General features: G+C 40.3%; 1 protein-coding gene across 1 annotated transcript in view; it reads right to left on the bottom strand.

The window, feature by feature from the left end:
- Positions 1-968: 968 nt before the first annotated feature.
- The window catches only part of NUP85 (nucleoporin 85), a 40,436-nt gene continuing 17,956 nt past the window's right edge, over positions 969-23,448 (bottom strand). The window contains exons 5-19 of the mRNA XM_053708908.1: positions 22,687-22,730; positions 22,521-22,590; positions 19,781-19,902; positions 14,347-14,481; positions 13,340-13,462; positions 13,114-13,245; positions 3,620-3,723; positions 3,265-3,348; positions 2,532-2,597; positions 2,291-2,442; positions 2,087-2,204; positions 1,906-2,006; positions 1,603-1,754; positions 1,286-1,387; positions 969-1,122 (exon numbers count right to left, since the gene is read on the bottom strand). Coding sequence (XP_053564883.1) covers positions 1,033-1,122; positions 1,286-1,387; positions 1,603-1,754; positions 1,906-2,006; positions 2,087-2,204; positions 2,291-2,442; positions 2,532-2,597; positions 3,265-3,348; positions 3,620-3,723; positions 13,114-13,245; positions 13,340-13,462; positions 14,347-14,481; positions 19,781-19,902; positions 22,521-22,590; positions 22,687-22,730 — 1,595 coding nt within the window. The 3' untranslated portion in view covers positions 969-1,032. The remainder of the gene's footprint in view (positions 1,123-1,285; positions 1,388-1,602; positions 1,755-1,905; positions 2,007-2,086; positions 2,205-2,290; positions 2,443-2,531; positions 2,598-3,264; positions 3,349-3,619; positions 3,724-13,113; positions 13,246-13,339; positions 13,463-14,346; positions 14,482-19,780; positions 19,903-22,520; positions 22,591-22,686; positions 22,731-23,448) is intronic.

Below are 23,448 nucleotides of genomic sequence, written 5' to 3'. Positions count from 1 at the left end.
GCAGTATTGACAAGCTGCACACTGCTCTGCACAGCTACACAACAAGGCCAAGATCTGTGCTACCTACATGTAAGCCCCATACTATACAAGCTCCTTCACTGTCAGCACTGAAACCTGGCACACTAGTGCTTGCACATTACAGATCAAAATAACGGGAGTGAGCAGTCTATTTACACACACCTTAAACATAGATGACCTACTTACAAATGGCAATATAAAACAGGATTAAAAAGAAATAAATCAGTGTACACTGTCCCTTTAATAGAGGGATATACAAGTTTGTAGTTTAAAAGCCTGATCATATTGTACTTTTAAAGTTAGAGCTTTATATACTTTAAAAAAAAATAATAAGATTGTTAGTAATCAAGTTGTTTGCATTGGGATTTCTATGTTGGATACCAACCAAAAAGCCGCTAATTTTTTCAAAAAGTTTTCCTAGACCCTAAAAAAATAAAACTGGCGAAGTAGTTCTACATCTACGGATATATTTAATTGTACAGTTTCAAGCTTGATTCCTTCAATGTCAGAAGTGTGGTTCCAAAGTTAAATGAATAGTGAGCTATATGCAGTTTAGAGTTGTTATGATGTTCATAATAATAGTGAGTGCATAGTCACTTGTGCATGTTAACTAGTAAGTGTTATTTTGTTTTGTAGCGGACAATCCATCAGTCCTGACCACACTGCTAAGATACAGCAGATGTCGTTTGCTGTAACTCCTTTATGCACCACTTGAACCGCCCACATCACTAGGGTGAAAATTATTCACCAGCTAAAGTTGTATTATTATTTGTTATCCTGGGTTTTTCATGTTACAAATGGAAGTGCCCAGTTACCAAATCCTAAAAGATTACATTTCTGTCATTACCGAGAGCCACAAGGAGTGTAACTATTTCAATTTTAAAGGCTGACCTAAAATGGAATTGGTTTTGGTGGCTTATTATGACTAAGCTCTGTCCGTAAAAAGAAAATTTGGAAAAATACGTTTATTGCAAAAAAGATTCTGTACAATAACCAGATTGCACTTAGCCCTATCTAGCCTTGTAGAGTGCCTTCTCTCACTATTGCTCGTGCAAGGTTCCGTGCTAGAGCCAGCCTCAGCGTTTCAACTTTAGTGTCGTCATCCTAAAGAAGAGAACAGAACATGTGTCAAAATTATACCCCAAGCAATCATTCCTGCTACAGAGATTGCAGAGAGTGTGCGCCCAATGCCTGGGACAAGACAACGGGAAAAATCTGTTCTCCTTCACTACTATACTCAACAGCTGAAAACGCAAGCAAAGTTCACCTGTTTCCAGAACTCCTCAAGGCCTGTGGCTTCCTTCTTTGCCACCATCCGATCTTCTAAACATCTCATTAACTCATAGGTTTGTTCTGCTGAAAAAATGACCTGTGAATGACATAAAAAGTCAGAGCATGAACCGATTGACTGGCATTCAGTATAGCTGGAAAGATACAGTCTAGATAGTGCTTCAGTCGCAGGACCTATAAAACACACCGCTAAGTACAGTTCTAAGCAGTGCTTTACAGATGTGCAGCAGAACCTACTTGGTATGTACGAGGGGCACAACATTAATACATTGCAACAAAGAACCCATGACTCACCTGGTTTTGCTCCAGGAGGGGGAGAGCATCCATCAGTAGGGTGAACCAGAATGAGCAAGGGGCAATGCGAGCAGTCATGAGAGAAAGTAATAAACATGCAGCTTCTACAAACAGCTTATCACTGTACAACCGGTGAAATTCTCTGTACTTTCCTGTAACAGAAGTAGGTACACATTAAAATGGCTACTCATGTGGGAGGTCAATATTACAAATGGAACTTAAGGAATCTGTATCACACATTTTGTGTACCAGACAAAAAGAACAAGTGGCTAAAACTATCATAGTCCCCAAATATACACTCACCAAGAAACGTCAACCTGTCACTCAACAGCATAGCAGGACCCAGGTTGTCAATCAAATCCAAGTCAGAGAATTTTCCTCGATCACAGTAATCCTTTAGAAATCTTGAGGAAAGAAATACATTAGAGGCTCATAGTGAGTGCAGATGATTTCCTGATTCAGAGGATATACATTGTGCTCTCACCTATCAGATATGAGTGTGGCAAAAGCTGCATCTTTGGCTCGAATGCTCCAGGATAATGCTGATCCCAGACGACTGTTGCGCAGGGCTTGCATTGCCATCGTCTTACAGATACTGCGGACTGGAAAAGATAATATCAAGTATTCATGTTAGCTGAATTGTGAGTAACCCATAGAATTTAGCAATATATACAAATCACAGCCTTACCTTGCTCCGTCATCTGACGCTGCTCACATATCCTCAGCACCTTCAGAGCTTTCTTCTCTGTGGTCAGGGGAATTCTCTCTATATGGAGCTCAAGGTAAATACGACCCAACTCAGAACAGTGATCAAAGTAATCAACCCCCAGCTGCCAAAGACTATAACAAGAAAGAGTGAGAGGATTAAAGAAAGAGTAAACAAAACACAGAAAAGGAGTAAACACGAGACAATATATAGAGTGACAAACCTGTGGTGGGAAAAGAGCCCAGATGCATATTCAAGCAGAAGAAACTCACGCATGTTGGAACCAAAACTGAAATAAGAAAATACATTAAGTTATACAATGTGACAGTTAACTGCCTCACATTAGTGTGAACACGAATCACAAAACCATTTCTTACTCCCATGAACTACCTCATACAGCAGGGCTCGACAAACCTGGGAGCCACCAGCTCCTTAAATTTTACCACTGGCTCCTAACTTTTGGGGTTATTATCCATATACAGTATATATATACACAAATACCACTGTCTGTTTCCTCAAAGTATGCCTGGCTTTTAAATATTCTTACTGGCTCCTAGTTTTTAAACCGATTTGTCAACCCCTGTCATACAGTGATGCTACTTATGCTTATACATGGACTCACTCAACACCGTACACTACAGCCAATCCAAACAGCATCAAACTAGAACCCGACTACATTAGCTGAATCAGTATTCTTTCTGCTTGGTGCAGATAAAGAATTACTATACAGTTCTCAAACATCCATAATCTGATCCCCCTATACAAAGATTGTAAAAATAAACTGCAGCTTTCTGCTGAGCTCATACAATGATACATTACACTGAATTAGATGCTGCTGTTCTGCGCACGTAATGTATCTAAAAGTTCATATAATGCAGCGTTCTCTATGCACAAATGATCTCATATGAACCCATACGCGGCAATACAAATGAAGAGAGAAATTACAGAGCACTTACTAGAGGTTGTGAGACTGGAATAGCTGGCAGTGATCTAAAAGGTCCGTCAGATGAGCTACAAACCACCAGTTGCTGGAGACTATGCTGAAACAAAATAGCAAGTTAGAATATACAGGGGAATGTATAATAACAATGATATAGGGAACGGAACCAGACCTGAAATATAGGAGGGGCAGGGAGCAAATGATAATCATAGGCAAGGTTCCTTTAAGCAGGAACACATAACTACAACGTACAAACTACTATAGTGGCGCAAGGATAAAATTCCTCCAACATGAAACTGTTAAAAGTAGATTCCTCTGACAAGGAGGGTGCAAGCAGACATGGAGACTAAGCATGCAGGGTAAGTAACTACCTAAACTCTTTGATAACCTGGTGGATGTCAAACTCAAATGCAGCCAACAAGATGTTATCCAGGGGATCAGCATTCTCTGCACCCAGGAACAAGTCCAAGCTGGACTGAAAGAGAAAAGGGCAGATTTTAATAACAGACAAAGGCAATGCCTATTCTAACTGTATTAGCAGGAAATATATTAGCAAGCGTCTACCCCTGAAACATAAGAACACTTTATTAGAATGTTTTCACTTCTATCTGACGTTATCTAAGACAAACGCAAACCTAAAATAAAGTGAACGAAGAATAAAGTCACTAATAGGACGTGAAGACTTTATTAATTGCATAAGATAAAAACAAATGATCAATTAGTTCAGTTTCGACCTTATACAATTAAGAAACTGAAATTCTTCCCCAGTAATGGTTTTAATTGGATAGGAAAACCCAAATTTTCTATTTCTTTCAGAATTCGAATAGAACATACAATTTTATCCATTTTCAAATCTACTTTTAGTATCAAATTTGCTCCACTCTCTTGTTATCCTTTGCTGAAGTAACATCATTGCACTACTGGCATCTAGCTAACCAATCACAAGAGACAAATGTATGCAAGCACCAATCACCAGCTAGCTCCCACTAGTGAAGGGTATGTTATTTTTCAGCAATGGAAAGCAAGAGAACAAAGCACATTTGAGAATAGAAGTGATTATAAGAGGGTCTTAAAATGACACGCTCTAGACTTTCATATCCCTCTAAACGTAGTTTATAATCAAATGCATTTCCTTCAGGCCTGTGTACCAGATTATAATTTCTATGTATTTAACCACTGGAGGAAGGGCAGCTCTTTTCACCTAAGCACCAGAGGTTTTCATTGATAGCTGATTTTGAATTTATGCTCATATCTGGTGATCAGGAGAGACTGAAGAACCTAATCTGTACTCCGATAAACCGTAGCAAGATGTGAAGTAATGACCCTTGCTTACTTAAAGGGACAGTGTTCTGCGGGCAAATTTCAAATACACCTATCACTCTAAAAAGCAGGTAAGAATTAGTTTGTATATGCAAAAAAAAAAGTAATATACCTAAATAAAGCCTAATTAATACTTCTGTTATAGCGGCTTAAAATGTGATTATCGACATTCGATGAGACTAACATAATACTTAGCATCCTAATTTATAAATAAATTACTAGCTCCAAAAAAAAAACTCTGTATGTTTCACAGACTCTACCAACCTTGACAAATATTTAGCCACCAAATAAAGTCGCTAAAAAAGAGCACTGAATTACTGACTCAATGCATGTATACAAACTTTACTTAAAACGTGCCCAATCCATAGAAGGCAGCAAATGAATCCCTGCGACCGATTTACAGAGAGCCTTATGAAAAGCTTTCCCATAGGCGAAAACATGGTATCATCAGGCAATACTCCCGTTACATCCCTCAGACAATAGAAAAAAAATGTTTTATTGATATTTAAAAAATAAAATAAAAAATTAAGTAATAAGTATAGCAATCTGGGTACTGGCAGACAGCTGCAAGTACCTAAGATGGCGGCTAATAGGTCAAGGGGGGAGGGTTAGAGAGCTGTTGGGGGGGGGGGGATCCTACAGTGCAGAAAATATATTTTTAAGCCTTTTTTTAAGCCTTTTATTTTCATACTGGCAGACTTTCTGCCAGTACTTAAAGGGACATGAAACCCAGTTTTTTTCTTTCATGATATAAAAAGAGCATACAATTCTAAACAACGTTCTAATTTAAGTCTATTATCTTATTTGCTTCATTCTCTTGATATCCTTTACGGAAAAGCATATCTAGATAGGCTCAGTAGCTGCTGGTTGGTGGTTGCACATAGATGACTCATGTGATTGGCTCACCTATGTGCATTGCTATTTTCTTTTTAATGACACAATGAAAAAAGGAAATTTATGCTTACCCAATACATTTTATTTCTTTTATGACACGATGAGTCCACGGATCATCTAATTACTATTGGGAATATCACTCCTGCCCAGCAGCAGGCGGCAAAGAGCACCACAGCAAAGCTGTTAAATATCACCTCCCTTCCCTCCCAACCCCAGTCATTCTCTTTGCCTACGTTAAGAGCAAGGAGGTGGTAAAATTAGGTGTTAGAAAAGATTCTTCAATCAAGAGTTTATTTTTAAAGTAGTACAAGATTGTGCTGCTTTGTCCTAGGGTGTAGCCGTAGTCCATATCAGTCTCTTTAGTAGAGCAGTGGTTGCTTTAGAGCAATGGGAACTTGTGAGACATAATTCTCACTGTGCCTCCCATATACTGATGCTGCCCTAACCCTGAAAACCTGAGGGATCTTACTCAGTTTTTTATTTTTGTTTCACAGGTCTATGTGAGGGAGAGGACCTCTCAAACCTGGGAGCTGCCTTACTGTCGGGCAGACTATAAGGCAAGTGCTGACTTATTATCTGGGGGTTTACGTTAGGCACTTTATTTCATAGAAGGGACAATAAAGAGGCTCATGGGATATGGGGCACTTTATTTTATTGCACAAAGCTCTTACGTTATCAGGAGGCATATGTGGACAGTATTAGCGCAGGCACTGGGGCTGGATATAGAAAGCAAGGCATTATGGTGGTACACATCTCCCGGCGTTTCTTAACAATAATGTACGACCGGGAGAGGAGAAGAATTGGCGACGCCCACGATGGGCGGTACTAGAGGAGGCGGTAATCGCATTGCGCGCCCTTTTTTCCTTCCTCTTTCTGGGAGTCGGAAGAAGAAGCTAGTCAGCATATTTCCTACTTCGCATCTCTTGTGAATTGGATGCGTGTTTAGGATCGGAAACGGATGCCTTGTATCGACTGCATCCGGATCTGTTAGTGGGAACGGCTCCTGTTTAGCAGAGAGGGTCGGTTACTTCAGACAGGTAGGCACCTCAGCAAAGTACTGCTGAGGTGTAGAGGTGATCTGCAGGGTTGATTTGTATAGCTGTATTCACATACATTATAAAATAAAAAAGTTACCGTTTTCAAATTTAAAGAGACAGTAACGTTTTTTTGTTCAGTTTTAATTTTTACTTAAAAATTCTATATTTTTTGAACATTGTGAGTTAAGATGGACCAAGAGTCCTTGCAAGCTGTTCTTTATGTTTTGATGCAAATGTGGAACCACCAATTCCTTTCTGTTCCTCATGTATTGAGAGGACTTTAAACTATAGGGATAGACTTTTTGCTGAGCCATCATTTTCCAAAGAGGATGCTGTTCAGGAGTCTAATGACAATGCTCAATATATGCCGCAGCTTTCTCCTCAAGCGTCCCAAATTTTACCGCCCTCACATGCAGTGCCCTGCGTTTCCTCTCCAGCTCCTACTGGAGTTACTTTACAAGACATCGCTTCTCTCATGTCTTCTACAGTTTCAGATGCATTGTCTGCTTTTCCAATGTTGCAGGGAAAGCGCAAGAGGAAAATCGGACATTCAGTAAGCGAGGTTTCTGGCACAGTTATTGCTATTGCGGATGCCCCCTCCCAGAAGCCTGAGGAGGAGGATACCGTAATAGCATCTGAAGGTGAAATTTCAGATTCTGACAGTGTAATCCCTCTTACTGATACTGAAGTGGTATCTTTCAGGTTTAAGCTAGAACACCTCCGTCTGTTACTTAAGGAGGTTTTAGCTAGATTGGATGACAACGACTCCACGGTCGTTATAATCCTAAGAAATCCAGTAAGCTAAACAAATATTTTGAGGTACCTTCCTCGATAGACGTTTTTCCGGTACCAGACCGAGCTTCTGAGATCATTACTAAGAAGTGGGAGAGACCGGGTATCCCTTTTTCTCCATCTCCTATATTTAAAAAGATGTTCCCCATAGCCGACTTTGTCAAGGAGGCTTGGCAGACAGTTCCCACTCTGGCTAAGAGAACTACTATACCCATAGAGGATAGTTGTGCTTTTAAAGATCATATGGACAAAAAAATAGAGGGGTTACTCAAAAAGATGTATGTACACCAGGGTTTACAATGGCTGGTTTACAATGGCAACCAGCTGTGTGCATTGCTACCGTCACTAGTGCGGCGGCATATTGGTTTGATGCGTTGTCTGATGCTATTAGGACAGATACTCCCCTGGATGAGATCCAGGATAGTTTAAAAGCTCTTAAGTTGGCTAATTCCTTTATTATGGATGCTTCCCTTCAAGTTATAAAACTGGGAGCAAAAATTTCAGGTTTCTCTGTTCTAGCTCACAGAGCCTTATGGTTAAAACCTTGGTCTGCAGATGTATCCTCTAAGTCTAAACTTTTAGCGATTCCTTACAAAGGGAAGACTTTGTTTGGACCGGGCTTGACGGAAATAATCTCTATTACGGGAGGTAAGGGTCATCTTCTCCCCTTAAGGATAAGAGAAACAAGCAAAAGGGACGTCAGAGTAATTTTCGTTCCTTTCGAAATTTTAAGGGAAATTCTTCCTCTTCCAAGCAGGAACAGTCTAAACCTTCATGGAGATCCAATCAGTCTTGGAATAAGGGAAAACAATCCAAGAAGCCTGCTATTGAATCAACGACAGCATGAAGGGCCTGCCCCCGATCCGGGACCGGATCTTGTAGGGGGCAGACTTTCCTTCTTCGCTCAGGCTTGGGTTTGAGATGTTCAGGATCCCTGGGCAGTAGACATAGTGTCCCAGGGATACAAACTAGAGTTCAAAAGTTTTCCTCCCAGAGGCAGGTTTTTGCTTTCAAGATTATCTGTAGACCAGACAAAAAGAGAGGCGTTCTTACACTGTGTAAGAGACCTCTCCGTCCTGGGAGTAAGAATTCCTGTTCCGATACAGGAACAGGGTCTGGGATTTTATTCCAATCTGTTCGTGGTTCCCAAAAAAGAGGGAACCTTCAGGCCAATTTTAGATTTCAAGAGTCTAAACAAATTCCTCAGAGTACCGTCCTTCAAGATAGAAACTATTCGTTCCATTCTCCCTTTGGTCCAAGAGGGTCAATTTATGACAACAGTGGATTTAAAGGACGTGTACTTGCATGTTCCCATTCACAGGGATCATCACAAGTTTCTAAGGTTTGCCTTTCTAGACAAACACTTCCAATTCGTGGCTCTTCCCTTCGGTCTTGCCACAGCTCCTAGAATTTTCTCAAAGGTTCTGGGATCGCTGTTGGCGGTGCTCCGGTTATCTGGACGCCATCTAGTCCAGACGCCATCCTTACAACAAGCAAGATCCCACACGGAAATGTTGGAAAAGTTGGTAAATTTGGAAAAGAGCTCCTTAGTTCCAAATACAAGGGTAACTTTCTTGGGAACCATAATAGATTCCCTATCAATGAAGATTTTTCTGACAGAAGTCAGGAAATCAAAGATTTTCGATACTTGTCTAGCTCTTCAGTCCACTCCTCGGCCATCAGTGGCTCAGTGCATGGAGGTAATCGGGCTGATGGTGGCAGCATTGGACATCATTGCCTGAGCAGTAAACATGCTCAGGCAATGCAACGGATTTGTCTCCGCGAATACTACTGGAACAAGAGACAAGGGATTCTCTTCAATGGTGGTTGTCTCTGGATCATCTCTCCCAGACCATCTTGGGTGATTGTGACAACAGACGCCAGCCTTCTAGGATGGGGAGCACTCTGGTGCTCCCTAAATGCTCAGGGAGTTTGGACTCAGTCTGTTCTACCTATAAACATTCTGGAGCTGAGAGCGATCTTCAATGCTCTTCTGGCCTGGCCCCAGTTAGCCTCGGTCCAGTTAATCAGGTTCCAGTCGGACAACATAACTTCAGTGGCTTACATCAATCACCAGGGAGGAACGAGGAGTTCCTTAGCGATGACAGAGGTAACCAAAATAATTCAGTGGGCGGAATCCCACTCTTGCTGTCTGTCGGCGATCCACATTCCAGGGGTGGACAACTGGGAGGCGGACTTCCTGAGCAGGCAGATCTTTCATCCGGGGGAGTGGGACCTCCATCCGGAAGTGTTTTGCAGCCTGATTTTCGAATGGGGTCAGCAGGAATTGGATCTCATGGCATCTCGGCAGAATGCCAAGCTTCCGAGGTACGGGTCAAGGTCCAGGGACCCTAAGGCGGTACTGATAGACGCCCTGGCGGTACCTTGGACCTTCAGTCTAGCATACCTATTTCCTCCATTTGCTCTTCTTCCTCAGGTCATTGCTCGAATCAAACAGGAGAGGGCCTCGGTGATCCTCATTGCACCAGATTGGCCTCGCAGGATTTGGTATGCAGATCTGGTGGACATGTCGTCTCTTCCACCTTGGAGACTTCCGTTGAGGAAGGACCTTCTAATTTAAGGGCCCTTCCTTCACTCAAATCTAGTTTCTCTGAAGCTGACTGCGTCTCGATTGAACGCTTAATTTTATCCAAGCAGGGCTTTTCAGAATCGGTCATAGAGACCATTATTCAGGCTCGTAAACTTGTAACGAGAAGGATTTACTACAAGATATGGCGTAGATATCTCTATTGGTGTGAATCCAAGGGCTACTCTTAGAGTAGAGTTAGGATTCCTAGAATTTTGTATTTTCTCCAAGAGGTTTTTGAGAAAGTTTTATCGACGAGTTCCCTAAAGGGTCAAACATCTGCCATTTTGTTACATAAACGGTCTGGCAGATGTTCCAGATGTGCAATCATTTTGTCAGGCCTTGGTCAGGATCAGGCCTGTGTTCAAACCAGTTACTCCTCCATGGAGTCTTAATTTAGTTCTTAAAGTAGCTCTGTTTTAGCCTAAGAATTCCTTAGATATTAAGTTGTTATCTTGGAAAGTTTTGTTTCTTGTTGCTATTTCTTGTGCTCGTAGAGTGTCAGAGCTTTTGGCATTGCAATATGAGTCTCCTTACCTTATTTTTCATTCGGATAAGGTAGTTTTACGTACTAAATTAGGATTTCTTCCTAAAGTAGTTTCTGACCGGAACATTAATCAGGAGATTGTTGTTCCTTCCTTGTGTCCTAATCCTACCTCTCAGAAGGAACGGCTTCTGCACAATTTGGACGTGGTTCGTGCCTTAAAGCTTTACCTGCAGGCGACTAAGGAATTTCGTCTTCTGCCTTTTTTTTTTTTTTTAGGAAAACGTAAGGGACAGAAAGCTACAGCTACTTCTCTTTCTTTTTGGCTGAAGAGTATCATACGTTTTGCATATGAAACTGCTGGACAGCAACCTCCAGAGAGAGTTACGGCTCATTCCATGAGGGCTGTTGCTTCCTCATGGGCATTCATGAATGAAGCTTCTGTGGAACAGATTTGCAAGGCTGCAACTTGGTCCTCTCTTCACACTTTTTTCAAAGTTCTACAAATTTGACACTTTTGCCTTGGCTGAGACCGCTTTTGGGAGAAAGGTTCTTCAATGCCTTCCATTTAGGTTCCCTGTCTTGTCCCTCACGTATCATCTGTGTACTCTAGCTTGGGTATTGATTCCAAATAATAATTAGATGATCCGTGGACTCATCGTGTTATTAACCCCTTGAGTGCTAACGACGGCTCTGAGCCGTCGCAGAGTTTCCCACTCTGGTGATAATGACGACTCAGAGCCGTCGCTAGCACTCTCCTACCTTGAGGGAGATCTGGGGGCTCCCACCTGCTCCTACCCTAGTGATCGGGCCTGCATAGTGACAGGCATCGCCGGGGCTTCACGTTATGCGCGGTGAGGTCACTGTGCAACTTTATTTATACTTAACAATGTATAGGAGCAGGGGGCATGCTGCTTAGAAGCCTGTATCTCAGGCATCTAAGCAGCTACAGACCCCCAAGACCCACCATTGGAAAGCAGTGTAAGTTTGGGGATCTGAAAAAACAAAATAAAAAAATGTTTTTTCAAAGAATAAAAAAAAAAAAAAAAAAAGCTTAGCACCCAGGTGGGAAAATGCTTAACACTCAAAGGGTTAAAAAGAAAAGGAAATTTATGCTTACCTGATAAATTTATTTATTTTTTGACACGAGTCCACGGCCCGCCCTGTTTTGAGAGACAGGTTGTTGGTTTATTATAAACTTCAGACACCTCTGCACCTTGTTGCTTCCTTTCTCTCCTTTACTTCGGTCGAATGACTGGGTTGGGAAGGAAGGGAGGTGATATTTAACAGCTTTGCTGTGGTGCTCTTTGCCGCCTCCTGCTGGGCAGGAGTGATATTCCCAATAGTAATTAGATGATCCGTGGACTCATCGTGTCAAAAAAGAAATAAAATGTATCAGGTAAGCATAAATTTCCTTTTTTCAACAAAAGATATCTAAAGAATAAAGAAAATTAGATAGAAGTAAATTGGAATGTTTAAATTTGTATTCTCTATTCATGAATTTTTTATTTTGGGTTTAGTGTCCCTTTAAGATGGGTGTGACCATTGAAGGGTGGGGGAAATAAGAGAGCTGTTTGAGAGGGATCGGGGGTAGGGTAATCTATACACTAAAGCTAAAATTAACCCTACAAGCTACCTAATTAACCCCTTCACTGCTGGGCATAATAAAAGTGTGGTGTGCAGCTGCAATAAGTGGCCTTCTAATTACCAAAAACCAATGTCAAAGCCATATATGTCTGCTATTTCTGAACAAAATGGGATCCCAGAGAAGCTTTTACAACCATTTGTGCCATGATTGCACAAGCTGTTTGTAAATAATTTAAGTGAGAAACCTAAAGTTTGTGAAAAAGTTAACTATTTGTTTTATTTCATCGCATTTGACAGTGAAATGGTGGCATGAAATATACCAAAATGGGCCTAGATCAATACTTTGGGTTGTCTACTAAAAAAATAATATAGTTTTTATAGGTAAATATAAAAAAAGGCTCTATTTCTGTTTAAATGTAGTGATGGCAAAAATGCTAAAAATTCTCTGGTCTTTTGGGGAAGTTTTAGTCTGAAGTGCCCGGTCCTTTAAGGGGGTAAACATTGGGTATTTCTAAACTCAGGACAAAAATTAGAAACTATTTAGCATGGGTGTTTTTTGGTGGTTGTATATGTGTAACAGTTTTTAGGGGTCAAAGTTAGAAAAAAAAAAGATTTTTTTTCAATTTTTTCATCATTTTATAAAAAAAATTTATAGTAAATTATAAGATATGATGAAAATAATGTTATGTTTAGAAAGTACATTTAATGGTGCGAAAAATTACAGCTTAACACAAACACTGCAGAAATGTAAAAACAGTCCTGGTAAGAAAATTGAAAAACGGTCTGGTCACTAAGGGGTTTAAAGGAATAGTCTAGTCGAAAGTTGCTTAAAATTGCATGCTCTAATTTACTCCTATTATCAAATTTTCCTTGTTCTCTTTTGGTATCTTTATTTAAATGTAAGCTTAGGAGCCAGCCCATTTTTTTTGGTTCAACACCTGGGTAGCGCTTGCTGATTGGTGGCTACATTTAGACACCAATCAGAAAGTGCTACCCAGGGTTTGAACCAAAAATGGGTCAGCTCCTAAGTTTAGTTTTGCCAAGGAATGCGCTTATAGCTCATATTAAATAATCTATTTTATATAAATAGTTATAAAATTTAGTTTAATGTCTAGAAGTATAAGAGCAGAGGACATTATATATGGTTTACCGGTATTATTTTACCTGTGCATAAAAGTGTATATCTGTAGGCTTCACTGTCGGATGTGCAAAGAGCAGACTTGATACAAGGAAATGGTACCATGTGGTCATCAAGTCCTTATTCTCTAGTAGTGTGGCCTCATCTCCCAGCAGGACCTGCATACAATGTAGAGAGGTTACTGACTGATAACATCCTCCATCTCACACCCATGATGTACCCAGGCAGTTTGCACCAGGCATCTGTTCTCACCTTGCAAATAGTCTCCATGTTGATGCTGGCAGCAAAGGTTCCGCTCTGCAGGTGCCGCTCGCATTCCTCATGCCAGTGCTGCCACTTCAGCTCAAATTCAGTCAGGGTCTGAGTTCCCGAGGGCTGCAGAAAGTGAAATGTGAGGGAAATCACTGAGCTTAATGATTCTTCGAATAGTACTGCAGCTTATTTATAGTGTAAAAAACATGACTGCTACTAAACATTAAGTGTCTTTTAGAATAAGCTACACATACATAAAAATAATTTACTATATAGACCAGTGATGTCCAACTTCCTAATACATGGGAGCTGCATATCAATATTTTAAAAGCGTTAAGTGCTGCATATAAATTGTTTTTAAACACACGCACATAATAGTGTATTTCCTACAAATGTTCAGCGGCACAGGGCCAGATTCAGTAAAGGTTGCAGGGTACCCTCTGTCTGCTGTTCTTCGCTCCAGAGGGCTATTGAGTTGCTACCACCCAGCAAAAGTCCCCAAAACATATATTTTTAGTGCCGTTTAATCCTGGGGGCCACAAAAACGAGTGCAGAGGGCTATGTATGGCCCATGAGCCACTAACTATAGACTATTGTTACAAATATTCTGGAAAGCGGAGCTAGCATTGTTTAAACAGGTTTTTTATATTTAATTTACATTGAGCATCACAAAAAAAAGGATATTAAACTTTTTTTTTATATTACTACCCCTTACTAGCAGAAGTATGACAAAGGGCGGTCTTCATGCATCAGTGTATGTTTCATCTTGTCAGACAATAGTACTGTATAACACCTTCTATATGATATAGAGAAACTAGATGCATCATGAAAATACATACTGACCCCATGTATGTGCTTTTAATGATAATCATCTGAGATAAAACATAAGGATATATGGCTAAACAACACTCAATACTACTACCATACTGTAATCTTTCCCGTGTTGCAAGCCTGGTTAGCAGGAAGAGTATTAATGTTATAAAAGCCTAAGCTATACGTCTGCTTACATTGAACATGGGCATTTTCTTCAGCAGGTCATCCAACACTCGGCACATGCTGCGGGAACCCAATGAAGCAGCAGCTTCCTTAGCTAGCAACTGCCGCGCCTCGTCCATTCGTCCCTGCAGTATGTACCCCGTGATCTGAGAATAAATGGTAAATGGTACAGATAGTGACAAGATACAAAATGTAAAAAAAGAGAAAAAATATCCCGGATATCCAAAAATATAAAAAATAGCAGCTTTATTAGTATTTCTTAAAATGCAGACATGGTAGCACACAGACAGAAAGGGGTTTTACGCGTTTTGGCGTTAGCCGTACTCATAAACCTGGACAGACACCGGTGTGTGTCGTTTAAAAAGGATTAATGTAAGCTGGTTATTGGTTGGTGCTAAACACACCTCTTTTAACCAGTTAGTTATCTGAATATACTTAGTAAGCTCAGCTTAGTTTAAAGGATGATACAATTATGCTATATTCAAAATCAACTTATATATCTAGAAGGGATACGACTATACAGTATACAAATATGATGTACAAATGCAGACTTACACTTTTGTCTATTAAAGAAATATGGTATGTAAGATATAAACAGTAATTCAGTCTATTATCTGAGGACATGAAAAAGTATGGAAAATATTAAGCACATTGTACACACAGTTATACATTACATAATCTTATAATAACATACATATGGTAAATTCAAGTCATGGAAATAATAATAATAATAATAAAGATATCATATAAAGACCAATACAAAGAATTTAAAAAGAAAGGTCTATGCTTATTTCAAGACTGATGTATTACAATGTTAAGTTCCCTTATCAAAATGGTAACCAAAATAATATATATATGGTCTATAGTATAAATACACATGCAAATAATGTATGCAACTGTGTATAAACTAAACGCTAATAAATATATATGCAAAGGAATAAGGCACTACAGATGTGTTTAGAAAATATATAGATATACATTCTGAAAGAACTTAACCCTATTTACATGTATTTAGTCATGTGTATACAGAATTGGAGCACTTAATTGCTCACAACATCACTCACAGTTACTAAAATGTATCCAGAGAGTGCAAAACTAATGTAGATCAAGCCCTATTCAAATATGATAAATTGTGTTTATATACATAAACTAATTACACTTGAGTGTTAAAATGAACACGGGGGTGGGGGGCAATGTATAACAATAGTCAGTGCGAGGAAGTATGTAAAAAAAAATCTGTTTTATTATGAGTTCCAAAAGGCTTTTTCTCTTTTCCCACTTCCAGCCAATCATAGTTGGAAGTGACAACATAAGGTGTCACGCACAAAAAAAAATATATATAAATATATATACAATATGCATGTATATACACACACACACACATACATAAATATAAAGGGGATGTGCATTGGACCATGAAACCTTTATTTCCAATGGTTGATGATGTCAAACTCAGAACTTTTGCTTTTTTGATTAAAGATACAAAATGGTCTCATTTTAGTTGCATATGTCATGATAGACTGGATACAGCTTACTAGGCTACGTAGCCAAAACAAACATTAAAAAGGGATAAATTATATATTGTTTTGTGGTATTAATTTGCTATATTCTTATATTCTTGATATAAAATGTATCAAATCATGATCAAGGATTGCCTATTATAGTGATATCAATGTACTGTATATTAAAGTAATGTTAAATCCAAGCGCTAGGATTTACCATCACTAAAAATCAACGGAAGTTTAAGTGATCAGCTCTAAAAAAAAAAAAAAGGGGTGCTAAACTCACCCTTTCTGTGCCGTTGCACAGCGCTAAACTCAGCAGCTCCGGACACCCACGGCACATCAGTCTCCTTCAATGAGGGGACGTTTGCACCTCTGAACCAATAGCTGTGCGTGTCAACTGACAGGGTTCTGTATGCACGCAGGGCTGTTGGTTCAGAGGTGCAAGTAGCATCTCATTGGTAGAAGACAACGGCACAGAAAGGGTGAGTTTTCACCCCATTTCTTTAGAGCTGATCACTTAAAGGATAACTAAATTTTCATTTTTTATCCCCAAACTAAACCCACATTTAGAAATATATACATATATAAAATTAAATTGACCTACTGTAATTCAAAAACGAAGCTGCATAACGCCATATAATCGATTTTTATTATTCCTTTATGACATCACTCTATCCCGCCCTCCAATATGGGCAGTACATATCCCAAAACATCAACCAATCAGACGTTTACTTTTCGCATATAATTATATGTCTATTGCGTATGCGCAATTTGATTCTTTCAGTAGCGCATGCGTGACTGAACCTTCTAAATCTAAACTGACTAATATTCACGGCTGCGCATTTTTCATCTCAATCCATCTGATCGGTTATCCAGGCATTCATATAACATATATTTATAACTATACACAAAAAGAATAGATTTTAATATCATTGCACATAAATAATATCATGATATTAAAATAATATATAGAAATAATATTTATTTATACTAATAAACTTTTAACTATGTCCCAGAACAGCGCATCCAAATCTCCCACTACGAGATCGATAGAGCGGGTCTACTGCTTCAAAAAACCGATCTGGAGAGAGTGATGTATTCAATGACGTTGCAGTATATTGCGCATGCGCATATCTGTTAACGCTCGCCATTTTGTAACCTGGGTTCTCAGCACGGATTGGAAAATGATAACAGCTAGTAACGGAGTGGGTTTGGAAAGAATAAAATATTTGTGGACAAATATCTGATAAACGATAAGTATTTAAAACATGAAGGGCATTATAAATGTATTTATTTCAGTACTTATTATTAGTCTATGATACATTTTTTTCTGACTACAGTGTCCCTTTAAACTCCCCTTGATTTCAGTGATGATAAATCCTAGCGTTTGTTAAACGCTAGGATTTACTATAACTTTAAACTTTCCCTTTAAGAAAAGAGACATACCAACTCTTTTTAGCCATTTGCAATACATCAATAAATTAAACCCTTCGCTACCAGGAATTTCAGAGAAGAACTTGCCCAAAATACTGGAGAATTTTTACCATTTTTGCTATCACTCCATTTTTTTTTTAATTAACCTATCAAAACTATATGTAAGTAGACAACGCAAGGTATTGTGTATAGGTAAAAAAAAACAGAATGCTCATGTAGCACAAGAAAAAGAATATTTTCATATTAAAACTTAAAGTGAAGGTAAAGTTACTTGGTTATTGATGTAGAATAACATTCTTTGTCCCAAAATATTATGAGTTTAATTCATCATTTTTATCCAATTGATGCGTAAATAAAGTTATCACCGTAATTAATGTATTATTCATGCTCCGCAAATTCAACCTGTTATTTTATTATTTTTTTTCTATCCGGATCACGTTTTCAGAAGACCCAATTGAAAATCTGGCCATTAGGCGGCCGTCAGTCTACGTAATACGCCTCCTTGTTATTATGCGCATGCGTTATTTTTTATTCTCCCTACTGAAATGAACCTGCACCCCCATTTCGCACATGCGTATTGGATTTGTTTTGGTATATATCCACAATACGTTATCGGCCTTTACGGAAGATTCTGAAAGAGTAGCGTTTCATAAATAATACGGTAAATACATAATTTATGACCTTTAATTGACTATTTTGTTAACTTAAGAACCCGAACCCGATTAACGCATGCGCATTGGATACTGTGTTTGCTGAGTATCGCATGCGCTGTAGAGATTGAAATAGCCTGTTAGCGCACGTGAACGCGCTTTTGAAATACTGATTTTCAGTGCTGTGACGTATAGAGCAGTCCCACCCGCTCTATACGTCACAGCACTGAAAATCAGGAAATAGAGGTTGGGAGGAGTTATGGAAACGGTAGTATATATATATATGTAAAAACTCGCAAATTAAAAAAATATATATAAAATAAAGTTAGCGATTATCTTATTTTATTATGAAATAATGCATAGATATCTTCTAATTGACAAAACGTTACCTTCACTTTAACCTTCAATCATGAATGGTAAAATAAAATAAAGACAGTAAAAACAGGTGGTTCAACAATAATTTGTTGCCCTGCCGCAACTTAAAAAACACATTTTTGCCTCAATACACTATTGAATGATATCAATATATTATAAAGCTTCCCACCCAGTATAGGTTCCCTCCCACCCTTCTCTTGTTGTCCCTAATTAAATGATAATATAATGTTATAATATTTTAACAAACAGAGCGTTTAAAAAAAAAAGGAAATGCTCCTGACAGAGTCACGTTTCACATTACGCTTCCTCTTACTTCCATGATCCCTCCCAAACAGCTCTCTAACCCTCCCCTTCCCATTAATGGTGGCCAGTACCTAATTTAAGATATATTTTTTTGTTTAGTTTGTTTGTATCCAGTCAACTATGATAATATTTCAGACAACAAATTCCTGCTACGAGGGCATTTGTCCATCAACACCGATTTTCTCGTATCTCTCACTTAATTGTAGCAGTCAGAGAGTGGCCAACAAACAAAAATGGCTCCAGTACAATATGGCCCTCATATTGCATCAATAAAAATCCATCCAGCCTATTGGCAGGCAGGGATTTCAGGGAGTAGGGCACTAAAGTAACATCACCTTTATCCGATTCCAGCGTCACACCATTGAGGTAATGCGGAGCAGTAAAAGAAGTTTGCCTAAATCTGCCTATTATCATTCCATATGTGAGTCAGGATCTGGAGCCTGTAATTCTTAGGGGCCGAGGTCATCTGAACTGCTCCTGTGGCACAGGGACACTCTATAAACAAACACACCAGTACTTGATTATTGTCTATCACATCCCCAGATGCAATCAGTGAGGCCTCTCCAATTGCACATTGGTCTCGTCTTCCCTTATTGCAGTATGGCTTGCAATCGTGAGCCGACAGCAAGTAAGCTCCCTGAACAGCTCAGAGGATATCTCCATACAAATTTATAGTTATTCACTAAAGCAAACTCTGTGTGCTCCTGTTATCGACAGGCACAAAACCACACTGTGCTGTTAACCCCGTGAGAAGTGTGTGTGTGTGTGTGTGTGTGTGGGGGGGGGGGGGTGTAGGCCTGATCACTTAAATGCTGCCGAAGATCCAAATAAGCAAAACAGCAATAATTCATAAAACAGAAACATCATTCTGCTCATTAAGAAATTCACCATTAATCTTTGCCGATTTCAAAACACACACAATCTCTCTAAGGTCAGAAAAAAATATTGCTAATATTGCTGTCTAACATGTTAACCACTTGGACACACCCACCGTACTCACTTTTCTATACATAATACTTTGCTAAGATTTTATTTCTTATACATTGTATGGACTGAATTATTTTAGATATTCACTGCACACACTTTTGACAGATTTAGAACAGGTTTCAGATTCATTAAAGAAACAAAATATACAAGTTTGCAAAATGCATTCTTCAGCAGCTGTAGACAACACTTACCACGTGCCAAAACCTTTCGTGCTGTGTAGGCTGTTCACTTCTGAGAACGTCCTGAGCCACGCTGTCCACCTCACACACGTGAAGCCGCACCCAGTCAAGTAACAGCATTAGAAGGGATCCGGCTGTGTATTCAAAAGAAACAGATTTGATACAGGAGGAGGATACTGCTGCAGTTATCTTGCTTGCTGTAAGAGGGCTAGATTTTATTAATTTTTTGTTAATCCTTACAAAATATTATATTTAGCAGATGGATTATTTATAACTAGAGACAGCTAACAAATAACTAAAAGGAGAAAGAGCAGAATGAAGCGTAATTGTGCACAAAATGTAAAGGGTGTGTGCGTGCGTGTGTGTGCACGCACGCATGTATGTATGTATGTATGTATGTATGTATGTATGTATGTGTGTGTGTGTGTGTGTGTGTGTGTGTGTGTGTGTGTGTGTGCGCGCGCATGTATGCATATGTGTGTGCATGCGAAGATTGCTCTGGGAGGGGAAGAAAAATGGTAAAGAATAAGGTGGAATGATGCACTAGATGTAGTAGATGAGCTAATACTGGAGGATGTGTCAGATGTAATAAAGTGACTGCAGGGCAACTGCAAAGAGTGATGACGATATTGTAAAAGATGGGGGGGGGGCGTGTAAAGGCAATATATATATATATGTGTGTGTGTGTGTCATGGTGTAAAGTTTAAGATCACTGGCACAGCGCAACCCCCCATACTACCACTTATGCAGAGGCTCTGAACATACAAATAAATATATAATCAGGGGCGATAGTGCACACTTTAAGATCACTGGTACAATGCATTCACACTAGCTGTATAAAGGGTTGAACAATCTCTCAGCTGCCATCCCCAGTGTGAACAAGGGGCATATAGCCACATACACACAGTGCAACTCCTACATTGAGCAGAATATAATCCCTGCCTGGGACATATACACACACTGCAGGGTGAACTGCATGCAAAATTTTCTGCATTCCAGAAAGCTCACTCCTCATCACTGTACAATGCATGTTGGGAATTAGAGTCCAGATCTGAAGTGTCACAATACTGAGAAGGAAATAGTGAACCATAAATTCCAGAATGCTATGAAACTCCCAGAATACTGTGCTTCTTCCTCTACAATGAACCTCCATTCAGGGTGATTAAAAGAATACGAACATCAATTATCTTTTTCCCCTGCAGTTTGTACTCCAGATGGGGAGGAAAATCCACGGGGGAGGGTGGTGGGGGCAAATAATGCCCCCCTCCCATGTGAACACCCATGGAATGGATAAGGAAGGAGGATATCAGCCTTCACATGGAAGGGAGGGATATGTCAGAAAGAGGATAAGGAAGCCTGCACATGGAGGAGGGGGGGTGTCAGGAAGAGGATAAGGAAGCCTGCACATGGAAGGAGGGGATGCCAGGAAGAGGATAAGGAAGCCTGCACATGGAAGGAGGGGATGCCAGGAAGAGGATAAGGAAGCCTGCACATGGAAGGAGGGGATGCCAGGAAGAGGACAAGGAAGAATGCACATGGAAGGAGGGGATGCCAGGAAGAGGATAAGGAAGCCTGCACATGGAAGGAGGGGATGCCAGGAAGAGGACAATGAAGCCTGCACATGGAAGGAGGGGATGCCAGGAAGAGGACAATGAAGCCTGCACATGGAAGGAGGGGATGCCAGGAAGAGGATAAGGAAGCCTGCACATGGAAGGAGGGGATGTCAGGAAGAGGATAAGGAAGCCTGCACATGGAAGGAGGGGATGTCAGGAAGAGGATAAGGAAGCCTGCACATGGAAGGAGGGGATGTCAGGAAGAGGATAAAGAAGCCTGCATATGGAAGGGGGGGATGTCAGGAAGAGGATAAGGAAGCCTGCACATGGAAGGAGGGGATGTCAGGAAGAGGATAAAGAAGCCTGCATATGGAAGGGGGGGATGTCAGGAAGAGGATAAGGAAGCCTGCACATGGAAGGGGGGGATGTCAGGAAGAGGATAAGGAAGCCTGCACATGGAGGGGGGGGGGGGGGGTCAGGAAGAGGATAAGGAAGCCTGCACATGGAAGGGGGGGGGAATGTCAGGAAGAGGATAAGGAAGCCTGCACATGGAAGGGGGGGAATGTCAGGAAGAGGATAAGGAAGCCTGCACATGGAAGGGGGGGAATGTCAGGAAGAGGATAAGGAAGCCTGCACATGGAAGGGCGGGGGGGGGGGGGGGGGAATGTCAGGAAGAGGATAAGGAAGCCTGCACATGGAAGGGCGGGGGGGGGGGGGTGTCAGGAACAGGATAAGGAAGCCTGCACATTGAAGGGGGGGGGGGGATGTCAGGAAGAGGCTAAGGAAGCCTGCATATGGAAGGGGTGGGTGGGTGTCAGGAACAGGCTAAGCAAGCCTGCATATGGAAGGGGGGGGGGGAAATGTCAGGAAGAGGATAAGGTAGCCTGCATATGGAAGGGGGGGGGGGGGATGTCAGAAACAGGATAAGGTAGCCTGCATATGGAAGAGGGGGAATGTCAGGAAGAGGCTAAGGTAGCCTGCATATGGAAGGGGGGGGGGATGTCAGGAAGAGGATAAGTTAGCCTGCACATGGAAGGGGGGGGGGGGATGTCAGGAACAGGATAAGGTAGCCTGCATATGGAAGGGAAGAGGATAAGGAAGCCTGCATATGGAAGGGGGGGGGGTCAGGAACAGGATAAGGTAAGCCTGTATATGGATGGAAGTCTAGAAAAACACAAACTAGTGACTTAAGTCCTCACCTGATGCTGCTTCAATAAAAAGGATCTCACAGAGGTTCCAGCTCAGCTCCATGGCAGAGAGAATGGAGACCTGAGAGACACAAAACATATGTTGTATTCTAGTAAAGGCACCAGTAGCACCCAGGCAAATCCCTCTAATGACAACAAATCACAGATGCTCTCTTACCTGGCTCCTGTATTTGGCACTCAGACCAGGATCTCTGGTAGAAGCTGTAAAATAAAAAACAGAGTAAATGCAGCTCTGGAGAATCATTAAACAACAGACACATAGTGATAAGCCAGCAGTAACGTTCTCATTATGTCATTTCATACATCCCATCTATACAAAGCAGCAGCAGAGATATTCTACAGAATGGATTCACCTACCAGCTGATTACAAAGCATTTCTATGCGATTCTCTATAGCTCAACACAGGAAAAAAAGTCCACTTTAGACAAACAGGAAAATGTGCTATTTTTCCCCCCCAAGGACAAAATGTTATAAAATGTAAAGGAGCAGTCTACTTATTGTTCAAAAAGATAGATAATCCGTTTATTACCCATTCCCCAGGTTTGCATAACCAACATAGTTATATAAATATAATTTTTACCTCTGTGATAACGTTGTATCTAAGCCCCTGTAGACAGCCCCTTTACAATCTTGCATTTTAGCCAATCAGTGCAGCTTCTTGTATAATCATTCTCCACGGGAGTGAGCACAATGTTATCAATATGGCAAACATGACCTAGCACTGTCTGGCTGTGAAAAGCTAATAAAATACACTCAGGTAAGAGGTGGCCTGCATGGGTTTAGAAACAGGCAGAGATTTAGGGGTCATAAAGTGTATTAATATAACAATGTTGGTTGTGCAAAGCTGGAGAAAAATAACAAAAATCAAGTAGACTGTTCCTTTACACTAAATAGTAATAATAATTATATATAGAGCTAT

Source organism: Bombina bombina, chromosome 1 (assembly GCF_027579735.1).
Source record: "Bombina bombina isolate aBomBom1 chromosome 1, aBomBom1.pri, whole genome shotgun sequence".
Taxonomy (NCBI): Eukaryota; Metazoa; Chordata; class Amphibia; order Anura; family Bombinatoridae; genus Bombina; species Bombina bombina.
This window is presented reverse-complemented; position numbering and strand designations above follow the sequence as displayed.